General features: G+C 38.1%; 2 protein-coding genes across 2 annotated transcripts; one reads left to right on the top strand and one right to left on the bottom strand.

Annotated features, from left to right (window-relative positions):
* Positions 1-1817: 1817 nt before the first annotated feature.
* LOC110900281 (UDP-glucuronate 4-epimerase 3) lies at positions 1818-3555 on the top strand. Its single transcript, XM_022147183.2, has 2 exons — positions 1818-3307; positions 3461-3555. Exon 1 carries the CDS (start codon positions 1963-1965, stop codon positions 3265-3267), a length of 1305 nt encoding a protein of 434 aa, XP_022002875.1. The 5' UTR covers positions 1818-1962; the 3' UTR covers positions 3268-3307; positions 3461-3555.
* A 2943-nt stretch (positions 3556-6498) lies between these two features.
* Positions 6499-10437, bottom strand: LOC110900284 (putative disease resistance protein RGA4). The gene has a single exon (XM_022147187.2). It carries the CDS (start codon positions 10372-10374, stop codon positions 6526-6528), a length of 3849 nt encoding a protein of 1282 aa, XP_022002879.1. The 5' UTR covers positions 10375-10437; the 3' UTR covers positions 6499-6525.
* Positions 10438-12148: the final 1711 nt, after the last annotated feature.

Below are 12148 nucleotides of genomic sequence, written 5' to 3'. Positions count from 1 at the left end.
AAATTTTGGAGTTGTGTCATTCGTCTGCATCAGGAGGACATTCTGGGTATACCCCTACTCTGCATAGGCTGAAGAGTATGTTTTATTGGAAAAAGTGTGACAGGGATGTGAAGGCTTTTGTGAAAGAATGTGTGACTTGTCAAAGGGCTAAATATGAGCGAATAGCTACACCCGGGTTATTGCAGCCGCTGCCTACACCTACATCTGTCTTTTCTGATATTGCTATGGATTTTATAGGTGGTCTACCTAAGGCTTTTGGTAAGGACACTATCCTAGTGGTTGTAGACAGATTCACAAAATATGCTCATTTTATGAGTTTAGCTCATCCCTTTACTGCTGCACAAGTAGCTCAACTTTTGTTTGATAATGTCTTCAAATTACATGGTTGCCCCTCTACTATAGTATCGGATAGAGATGCTGTTTTCCTAAGTGAGTTTTGGAAAGATTTTATGAAGTTACAAGGAATACAGTTGGCCTTCTCATCTGCATATCATCCTCAGTCTGATGGGCAGACTGAGGTCTTGAATAGATGCTTGGAATCATACCTTAGATGCATGGTTATGGATACTCCACTACAATGGCCTAAATGGTTGACTCTTGCTGAGTGGTGGTACAATTCTACATGGCATTCTGCCATAGGAATGTCTCCCTTTGAAGCTCTATATGGGGTACATCCTCCTGTCCACATTCCTTTCATTCCCCATGAATCAAAGCTAGAATCCATTGACCAACTATTTGCAGCTAGGGAGTTGAAACTTGTGAACCTAAAGAAGTCTTTGTGTAGAGCCAAAAATCAAATGAAACAATATGCAGACAAAAAGAGGACAGAACGGAATTTTAAAATTGGAGATTGGGTCTATGTTAAGCTACAAGCTTATGTCCAGAAGACAATGAAGGCTCATACTCATCAGAAGTTAGGTCCTAAATATTTTGGGCCATTTTTGATCATTGAAAAAATAGGGCAAGTGGCTTATAAGCTGGACCTGCCTTCAACTTCGAAATTACATCCGACGTTCCATGTTTCTCTATTGAAGCCAGCTTATGGCAGCCATGATCAAGTAGTTCCATTACCAGCTGAACCAAGGTTTACACTTCAGCCTCGTGCCATAATGGATAGGAAGATCACTAAAAAGAACAATCGGATGGCTACAAGTATTTTGGTTCATTGGGAGAATTTGCCAATCACGGAGGCAACATGGGAAGATTTGGAAGAATTCCAGCTGAGATTCCCTCATTTCAATTCTTGAGACAAGAATTTTGTTAGGGGGGAAGTATTGTTAGGAGGCAAAAGTATGAGGGTCAATATTGTACATGTTGATAGATAGTTCAGGTTGTTGTGTAATAGTTGTAATAAGTGAGGGGGGTTAAATGTAAAAAGAGTGGTTAGTTGTTATCAGGTTAGTTAGATGGTTGTTAAAGGTAGTTAACAGTTGTATAAGTAGGATTAGGGGTTGTTAATGGAATTTAGCTTGATTGATCGTATTCTTCTTCTCTTTGATTCTGTGTTCGTTCTATCATCAATCTTTACAATCAAGAACTCCCACAAGATTGCTCCATTAAGCAACAAATTGCTCTTCTTTTTCATAAAAAAATAACAATCTTTTGATGAAAAAAAAACAATCTTTTTTGCATATTTGTTCAAACCCTAAAAGGGTGTTTCCCATTTCAAGATTTTACATTCCACCCTGTTAATCTTTTTCATTAATCATCAATTTTCTCCAAAAGATTTGGATCATTCTTCAAACCCTTGAAAAAAGAAACTTTTTTTTTTTTTTTTTGTATATTTACTCAAACCCTAAAAGGGTGTTTTCAATTTCAAGCTTCTCTTGAAAATCATCAAGTCATCTCATCTGGATAGTATCCCATCAAACATTTGATTTTTTTTTTTATTTTTATTTTTTTTGGGTATATCTGTTTAGACCCTAAAAGGGTGTTTTCAATTTCAAGATTTTCTTGAAAATCATGAAGTCAACTTATCTAGATGATAATATCCCATCAACACCTGGGAAATTCAAGATGGAAAAATCAAATTATTATCATAGATTAAGATGGCATCCACATCTAGCAAAGGTCACATTTTGGAGTGTTGTTTTCTTTGGATTAATCTTTGTTTTCTTATTTAATTCATCAACAATATCAACAGATCTTTCTCACAAATCCTTAAAAATCAAATCTTGGGGTGGACCCGGATGGGAAAAACGGGTCAAATCATCAGCAAAGATTCGATCAGAAACAGAAACAGGGTACTCTGTTCTAGTCACCGGTGCAGCCGGCTTCATCGGAAGCCACGTCAGCACTGCGTTAAAACGCCGTGGTGACGGCGTTTTAGGGTTGGACAATTTCAACGATTATTACGATCCCACCCTCAAAAGGGCTCGTCAAGTTTTGTTGGAAAAAAGGGGGATTTTCATTGTGGAAGGGGACATAAACGACACCGTTTTGCTGAACAAACTCTTTGAGGTAGTACATTTTACTCATGTGATGCATTTAGCAGCACAAGCTGGTGTTAGATATGCAATGCAGAATCCGAAATCTTATATTCATAGTAACATTGCTGGTTTTGTTAATGTTCTTGAAATATGCAAAAATGCAAATCCACAGCCTGCAATTGTTTGGGCTTCTTCTAGTTCTGTTTATGGGTTGAATACAAAAGTACCCTTTTCAGAAAAAGACCGAACGGATCAACCCGCGAGCCTATACGCTGCAACGAAGAAAGCGGGTGAAGAAATCGCACATACATATAATCATATCTATGGGTTGTCTTTAACGGGTTTGAGGTTCTTTACGGTTTATGGACCGTGGGGTAGACCGGACAAGGCTTACTTTTTCTTCACTAAAGATATCTTGAAACGAAAACCGATACCCGTCTTTGAGTCGGGTAATCATGGAACGGTTGCGCGTGATTTTACGTATATTGATGATATTGTAAAGGGTTGTTTAGGTGCTTTAGACACCACTGAAAAGAGTACAGGAAGTGGTGGAAAGAAGAAAGGAGATGCACAATTTAGAATTTTTAATTTAGGGAATACTTCGCCTGTGCCTGTTTCGGATCTTGTTAGTATTTTGGAGAAGTTGTTGAAAGTGAAAGCGAAACGACGTGTGATGAAGTTGCCTAGAAATGGTGATGTCCCGTTTACTCACGCGAATATTAGTTTGGCGCAAAGGGAGTTTGGGTATAAACCAACAACGGATCTTCAAACGGGGTTGAAGAAGTTTGTTAGATGGTATGAGAAGTATTATGGTTCGGGAAAGAAGAGTGATCATTGAGGCAAAAAGTGGTAAACTTGTTCTTGAATTCTTGTTCGTTTTGATATATTCGCATGATTGATTTGTTAATCCTGCACTTTATGAAAACAAGTTATCTTGTTTTCAACTATTGGTATATGATGTTGCTTCAAGTAAGGAGGAATGAGGGATCTCACGCGATGAACAAGTTTTTGTGGCCCATCGTGTTCTTCATTTGAGAACTTTGCGTTCTTGTTAACTAGCGCGAATGTAATTTATTGTAGTAGTATTATTGTTGGATTTGTGACTAATAGAGCAAAATTTATTTGGTTGGACTTTTGTATCATTTCATGATATTCAAATAAATAGAACACATTAGTTTAAATGTTATGATGTTTCTTGATTAAAGGTTGACTTGCTGTGTTTTTTTTTAATTTTTCGTTTTATTATAAATTTCTTGATATGAGTTTGGTTTTTATTATCTCTTAAAATTTTTTTTTTCATTAAGCTTTGACTTTTATGACATCTTTTGTTCTGTTACTTCATTGCTAGTCTTTCTCTTTCAGGATACTGGATCCATGAATGGACAATATTTTTGTAAACTTTATAAGAGATATTGCAACATGAATGGATACCATTTGAGTTACTACCAAGAGAATTACATGTTCTAGGACACAAATTGTTTGAGAGTTTGACTTTGTGTGGATCACAATCAAACTAAGGCTTAGCGAATACCCTAGATCGCTTATTAGTTAGTTTGCAATGGAATATTAAGTTAATCGATATGTCAGGTATCACTGTTTTAAGCACAAGTTATTAATAAAAATTGAATGTTTCATAATACAATAAAAAATTACAGGCGATTTCCACTCTAGCTATGAAGAGGGTTACTTGCAGATTTCCTCTAACTGCTTGACCCAAGAAGCTATGGGGTCAAGTGGCAATAAATTCAATGCGGACTCGTGTATTCATAATCTTGTTAAGATTTACATAAGTGATAATTAGGTATAACATCTTAATTGACTGTCTTAATCCGATGATAGACCGACATGTGGCATCTCTTGTTCCTTAACAAGAAATCTTTATCAATCTTCACCAGATGGTAACTTGCCATCAGAGGCAGGTTCCACTGATTCTTCATTAGTTATAAGTTACCATCAGAGGTAACTTAGCCCATGAGCGACCAGACACAAGCTCTAGGGGTTCCTTTTTAGTGGCAAGGCTTCTTCATTATGAACCTCTTGTCAATTATAAGGCTCCCTCCAAGTTAACAGCCTACATAAACATATAATTATTTAATTCAAGATCCATACAAACCAACGAAAATAACTAAAATCAGGCAAAACCTTGAGTTCAATATCGGAGCTCTAGATGTGAAATTGGGTCCCGTGAGTCGGGTTTTGTCTATTGCATTTGTCCAAGCACGTGGCTCGTTGAGACGTATAACTCCACATGTGATGAAAGTTATGCCCTTTTCAGTTTTAAACCATTTTCTAGCTCACTTCTGTGTGTCTAGTTGCTCCAAATACGAGTTTGGTAAATCACGGATCAACTCCATATCACCATCAATGTAAAGATTAAGCATCATTGGTTACCTTCCACCTAAATATTCCATCCTAGTAAACAAAAGCATATGAAAAACTGCAACATATTACTTCACTTTTTTTATTACCTTTTAATATGTAAAATTACTTTTGAATGCATAATACCACTGGAACTGCATGATACAAGTCTTGAGAGTTTCGTTAAAATCTGCATGAAGATACTGTATCTTTTCTAGGCTTTCTTCACTCGTACTATATATTTGCAAATTCTTCAATATCTGTGACTTTGGATGTGTGTGGTTGATATGCAGAAACCTTGGTAGAATGTCTTCTTTCTTAAACTGTAGTCAAGGGTCAAACAACACACTTTGACATTAGTGGCCAAACCATTGTTTTGAAAATCAATTTTAACAAGAATATAACCAAAACACATAACACCTTCTAAACACTATTAAAAGAAAGTTAGACTACTATAAAATTAGTATATTTTTTATAACCGTAGTTAAAACATTAACTAGAGATGAGGTTAAAAGAAATTAAAGTGTTTGCATGTCAGTCCAACAATCCAACCTGACCTGACCCATTTCAACCCTTACTACCATTTTTCTTAACCCAGACCTCTTTCGACTCGTTATGCAATCCACCCGTAATTTCTGTAGGAAAAAAAGTATATGCTTGCTAGAACTCATCTTGTCCCTTGTTCATTTGTTTAGTCTTCGTCTGGAAACTCATCAACCACTTTGACCCTTTTACTGTAACTTAGCCTCTGGTGTGATAATCTTGGTCTTCAATCTCCGTCAATTCCTTATCACACTTTAGAGTTCCCAATACAGCCTAGATTGCCTGTCGCGGAGAAAGAAATGTGACTAAGCGTAATGCCTAGAGTGAATGAATACAGAAAAATACAGAAACATACAAGTCTAACACCAACATCATATACAAGGTTTTAACATATAAGAGTGAACATTACAATTATTTAGATAAAATCCCAAGTTGCCTATTTTTGTTAGGGCAATCTTTTATTTTTTGTTGGCCAAACTAATATTCGTTAACTTTTGCACAGATCATGTAACCCGGCCCGATACCATACCTGAAACCGGTTTGACCCAAACTGACCACAACCGCAAATTTGTATGTCAAATCCTACTCTTGTTACTAAAACCGGTTTGCACTCGAACCTGTTTGAAAAACAGGTATAATCGGGGCCGTCCCCAAGAATTCTAAAAAAAAAACTTTGGGCCCTGGGCGAGTAGTGAAAATCGAGCCCTAAAATATGTATTTTAAAAAAACTATTTATATAAAAAAGCTTAAAATGTATTAAAAAGCTTAAAACATATATACTAAAAATCAGATTTTTTAAAAATTTACGGCTGCAGGAGATTTGGGCCTCGGGTGGTCGCCCGACCCATCCACCCCTAAGAGCCGGCCATGGTAATATTAGAAAACTAGGGGTTTAAAAAGGTGAAAAGCTTTCAATGAGGCCCAAACCGATTTGTATGGGATCAAATATTTTACTTCATAACCGGCTTACGACCGAACAGATTTTGACTCAAAACGGTTTTAACCAAACCGAGCTGGTTTTGGTAAACACCTAAATGAACACTATGAATTATGTTGGGCTAAATAACATTCCTTAATTGTAAACCAGTTGGGCTTCCAACATTAAAACAGGCCCAAACTAGAAAGAAACCAGCAGCCAAAACTTTGATATTTAATTAACTGATATTTAATTAACATGTATGTACCTTTCTTTCAATTAGTCTTCAATTTCGATGCAGGGGATATGAGAGATGAGGGGCCAGTAATGGGAGCCTCTTCCTTCACACCTTTCTTTCAATTTTGGGCAATTACTTATACTCAAACACAAAAGTGAAGGTAACAGCGTCTCTGGTAGATCATTCACCTTTGGACAATCGTCAATCAACAGATGTTGAAGGGATGTGAGGTGTTGGAGTCCCGTTGAAAGTGATTCCAGTATATCAAAGCTTACTATGTACAGAGATGTAAGAGAAGAAGGGAAAAGGTGGGACAATTGACTAAAATTCCTCACATCAGGTTCATCAGATAACGTTAGGTCAACAAGGGAAGCTGGGAAATTCTGATTGCCCCATTCTGAGATGGGCTTTTTCAACCCCCCTATTCTAAGGAGACACAAATTGGGAGGCCAAAGCCCACGAGGAAAGGAAGCATCCATCATTGGACAATATCTGATATCCATCTCTTTTAACATGGTGAGTTTTGATAGCTGAAGGTCAGGAAATGACTCCAGATTTTTACAGCTCCATATGCTACAACTGATTAGATTTGGTAGCTGCAGGTCACCAAATGCCTTCATGTTTTTGCAATATCTTACATCCAGATCTGTGAGATTCGGAAGCTGGAGGTTAGGAAATGACTCTATGCTTTCACAACTTGATATATACAACCTGGTGAGGTTTGATAGCTGATGAAGATCAGAAAATAACTCCATGTTTCCACAATAACTTATTGACAAAGAGGTGAGGTGAGTGGAGTTACTCAATTGATTTATTGATTTTAGATTTTCACAAAAACTTATATCTATAGTAAGTGACTTGAGATTCTGCCCTCCTCCACCTGTTGTTGTTGCTCTTGGGAAGGAGACATGTCTAAGTGAATCACAGAAAAAGATTCTTAAACTCTGAATGCTATTTGGACAACACAAACGCTCCATACTTTCACATGACTGTATCTCCAACTTCCTAAGGGATGATAGGAGGTTGCTCCCAATGTTATCCTCATCCTCCTCTTTCTCTCCTAAACTCACCAATTTTTTACATCCAGATACCTTCAGTTCCTTTAAATTTACAAGAACTTTACTTGCCTCTGCATCTGATTCCCACAGGTATCTTATTTCATCACAATCCTGTATGCTTAGTTCTTCTAATGCCCCTAAATTCTCTATAACACCTCTCCACACCTCATCCGTAAGCCCTAAAATTGATCCGATTTCCATCTCTGTGGTTGATGAAGCTGCTCGAACCAGACTTCTCAGCACACTTTCACAACATTTATATATTCTTAAAACTCTTAGTGAAGGTAATGCTTCAACTGAGACATCAATCAAATTGGGACAATTTTTTATTTGAAGCTCTCTAAGGCATGGAAACATTGCCTCGCTATTGGTTGACCATACCTCCCAACTCGACATATCTTCAAACCTTAGAATTTCAAGTGAAGGTAGTCGCCCAAGTGGCGGTAGAGATGTACATTTTCTACAAGCGCGTAGCGACACATGAACCAATCTATTAAAAGACGGATCCCCAACCCATTTTGGAAACTCCATTCCCTCGTAACACTCAACCTCAAGCATTTTCAACTTATCACTGCGGGGCTTTAGCTCATTCAGAACTTCCTTCTCAAGTGTTTCACTTGCAGACCCATCATCCCATTTCAACTCTAACTTGTCAATCCCTTTGAAAGATAAGTTTGCTTCTCGTGCATGCATTGAGCTCTGCACTTTGTTCAACCCCTCAATGGAAATTTCCCCGTGCAGATCCTTCAACCCCTTAAGCTCGGTTATTGAAAAGCTACTGTTTCCTCCGATGATGATCCTAGTGAGAGTCTGCAGGCTTTTCAACTCACCAATTCCCAAAGGCAACTTCTTCAAAAGTGGAGTATTTCTGATGTCAAAATGCCTCAGCCTTTTGAGTTTAAAGAAGCTTTTAGGCAAATTGGTCAAACTCTTACACCCAAAAACTATCAATGTTTGTAAATTATAAAGATTACCAACATTCTCCGGTAACTCTTTGATATTAGTTTTTGATAGATTAAGATACCTCAGGTGCTTCAAAGTACCAATGGAATTTGGTACCTCGCTTATACTAAAACGACTCAAAGAAAGAACCCTTAATAATGGTAGCTCAGGAAGTAAGTCAACCAAAATCTTGCTGGATAAGTAAAAATCATTCCACCAATGATCTACCCCAACATATACCGCTAACAATGTTCTCAAACTTCTGGCCTTTTCAAATGCCCCGAACTTCTGGAAAGCTACATACTCCTCTCGAATAAATGACATATGTCGGTACTTGGCTAAAGCTTCCTCCGTCATATCCATCTGATTATCAAACCTTAAAAAATATTCTCCAGCAACAAATGTGGCCAGGTCGTTGATGAGATCATGCATCACAAAAAAGGGTTCACCGCTAGGTGCACGTTGGAAAAAGGACCTCGATAGCAATTTCTCAAAACATTCATGGCCCAAGCATTCTGGTGATTTGTTTGCAACTGACTCATTCAGATACCCTTCGGCCATCCATAATAATACCAACTCTTCTTTTTCAAACAAAAAGTCCTTAGGGAATAAAGAGCAATAAGCAAACAATCGCTTCAAATCGGCAGAAAGATCATGGTAACTTAGCCGAAGGGCTGGGACAATTTCATCAGCACTTTCTAAATCCCATATCTCACTGTTCAACACATCATTCCATTCTTCTTCTTGGGTTTTGGTTCTCATTAACCTTCCAATTGCCTTTAAAGCTAAAGGCAAACCACCACATTTTTTTACAATACCTTCAGCTTGTGGTTTAAGTGTTGCGTGTGAGTCAAAGTTATCCACATCCAATGCATGTAGAGCTAATAAAGACAAAGCATCTTCATGCGACAAACGCTCAAGATGGTCTAGATGATTAAAACCTATCTTTTTGAGCAGTTGCTGCTTGCGAGTTGTCATGATCACCCGACTTCCAGTAGCCCCAGAATGAAATGGACGCACTAGGTTTTCCCAGTCGTCATAGTTTTCATTCCACACATCATCGAGCACTACTAGAAATCGTTTGCCCTCAAGTTTCTCTTTAAGAGCAATTTGAAGCTGATTTGTATCTGTAAATTGTTTGCTTTCTTTAACCACAGATTGATAGATGGTTTGACTTATTTTAAATATATCAAACTCATCGGACACGCAAACCCATGCCATGAGTTCAAACTGACCCTTCACTCGCGTATCGTTGTACAATATTCTAGCAAGAGTGGTCTTCCCCACCCCACCCATACCAACGATGGGTACGATGATGAAGTTTTGTTTAGATGGCTCATCCTGCAACAACTTGTTGATCAGCTTCTCTCTTTCACCTTCTCGCCCAACAACATCAGATTCTAGCAAAGATGTTTCGTTTCTTCTACTAGTACCTTTTGGCTTTTCATCTTTCACAATCAAACCCAGATCAGACTTTTGTTTTTCTAGATGTTGTAACTTGCTGTTGATACTATCTAACTTGGGAGTCAACCTATGACTTAGTGAGAAGTTTGTGCAGCAAGTTGGGATGAGGAGCTTTCTTACCATGCTGGTGCTTGCTTCTGATTCCGGTGTCAGCTCACGATGCATAGCTTCGGTAGCCACATCGTCGAGCACGTCATCGATATCGTAAGCCAAATGTTGGAGACTATTGAGCCATAGCCTGACAGATTCATGAGTTGTTTCCTTGTGAGAAGCGTCATTCAGCAGAGCTTGGATCTGGGTCAACGTGATCCCCAATTGCTTGAGCTCCGAGTGAATGTTCTGAGAGCGAGCATATTTCTTGAAGGCTTCATCGGCTAGCTTCTGAAAAATGACTTTGACGAGGGCAGCAGCAGCAGCTTCAGCCATTGTTAGCAGACAGTGAAGATGAGAAACGAGAATATTTGGTATGTGTGATAGTGATAGAATGACAAGAGTGTAGATACTGATAGAACTCACAGCTGCTTATAGTGATTGTATCTTTTGTAAGGAATAGCTGTCAGCCACATGACAACCTCTTGGCTAGTACGTTTTATAATACTTAATGGATTAAATTAATGTCAATTGCCAACGGTTACTTTACATGCACATGCTTTCCCGTGTATTGTGGCTGTAATTATGGTCATCGATTTACGAATGAATATGTTAATATGCTTCTGTTTGTTGAAGACTGTGCTTTTATTTTTGCAACTTAATCCAGCTTACCTCTCTCTCATTCCTTTTACACAAATCTTTAAGTTCATCCAATTTCTAATTCTTATGCATATATGAATGTCTCTACATGTGTTCCAAACTCCTTCCTGATTTACACCCTAATTTGTTGTAAATTTGCCCAAACTAATGTTGTAATATCCAACAATTTTATATTATAATAATATAGTAAATAAAAAAAAATTGTTATGCATGTAACTTTTGGGTTTCTTTGTTACGTATATGAAATAGAAAAAGAAAGAAAATATGATATTGATATATTATTTTATTATAAAGCATACTTCAAAGCATACTTCAAACTACAGTTCCGACGTCGGTTTTTGCGGCAAACCTATTCTTATCTCTATGGCCATCTTCTTTATAATTTTCAACACTATCTCATCGAACTAACTTGCCGAAGATTATGGGATGCGATAATTGAATCACCGTTCTTTATAAACCACTCTCATAATCAATTCTGAATCTGATTTTGGAGTTTCGTTGAAGCCATCACCACCGCATTCGCCGCCATCGGTCCCGTCGCTGTAATTCTCCGATCTCGATCAGCCACCACACCCCCACGCTCGATCGATCGTGACCACCATCGTAGTTTCTTTTTGGTCTCTCTGTGAAGCAGCCTTCCGAACAACCACCACAACTCCTCGCCGCTGAAATCGGACCTTCGACTCACTATTTTAGCCGACATGAATCACCACTGCCGCTCACCTTAGTTCCGCTCCGTACGACCGTCCGAAGCAAGTATTGTGTGTCTCTACAAAAGAATTGAGAATCAAGAATTAATAAACTTGCTTGTATTGAATGAAAAGTGATAGTTATAATTGACATACATGAACCCTATATATACTATACGAATAGATGCGATTGTAGAGACGTGTCTCTTCATAAACGGTTGCGATTCTTGAACTTGTGGATGAGATTGATCTTGAAGAGGCGTGTCTCCTTGAAAAAACACGTCCCCTTGTCTCTGTGATGTAGGCATCGATGTGAACAGGTACGTCTCCTGGAGAGGCGTCCCTTTGATTAAGTTTGTAGGTTACAAACTTTCATCTTGTCGCTTCTGGTCCTCGCACTTACTAACTAATCTAATTATAACATAAACTGACTATCTACTAATTACAGAATGACCCCTATACCTATATTTAGTTTAAAACACCAATCCTCCCCCGTAAACTAAATATAGTTTAACAAAGGTCTTCAACTTGCTTGACTTGCAGTAGCATTGGTTCCTCTTCCAATGCGAGATTGGCTTCTTGTTGCGTGTCTTTCTCCTTTTCCTTCCACTTGGTGCAATCGTTTGCAAAATGACCAAGTTCTCCACAATCATAACATCTGAACTTGCTTTTGTCGTGGTTTCTTGGACCCATATCTTTTCCACGTCCTCTTCCTCCTTTGAAAGATCCTTGTCCTTGACTTCTGCCATGGTTTTGAACAC

The sequence above is a fragment of the Helianthus annuus genome, chromosome 13, assembly GCF_002127325.2.
Source record: "Helianthus annuus cultivar XRQ/B chromosome 13, HanXRQr2.0-SUNRISE, whole genome shotgun sequence".
NCBI lineage: Eukaryota > Viridiplantae > Streptophyta > Magnoliopsida > Asterales > Asteraceae > Helianthus > Helianthus annuus.
The sequence above is the reverse complement of the archived record's forward strand: the minus strand, read 5'-3'. Positions and strand labels throughout refer to the sequence as shown.

Coding starts and splice junctions, on each gene's coding strand:
- LOC110900281 (XM_022147183.2), top strand. CDS start 1,963: ATGAAGTCAACTTATCTAGATGATAATATCCCATCAACACCTGGGAAA.
- LOC110900284 (XM_022147187.2), bottom strand. CDS start 10,374: ATGGCTGAAGCTGCTGCTGCTGCCCTCGTCAAAGTCATTTTTCAGAAG.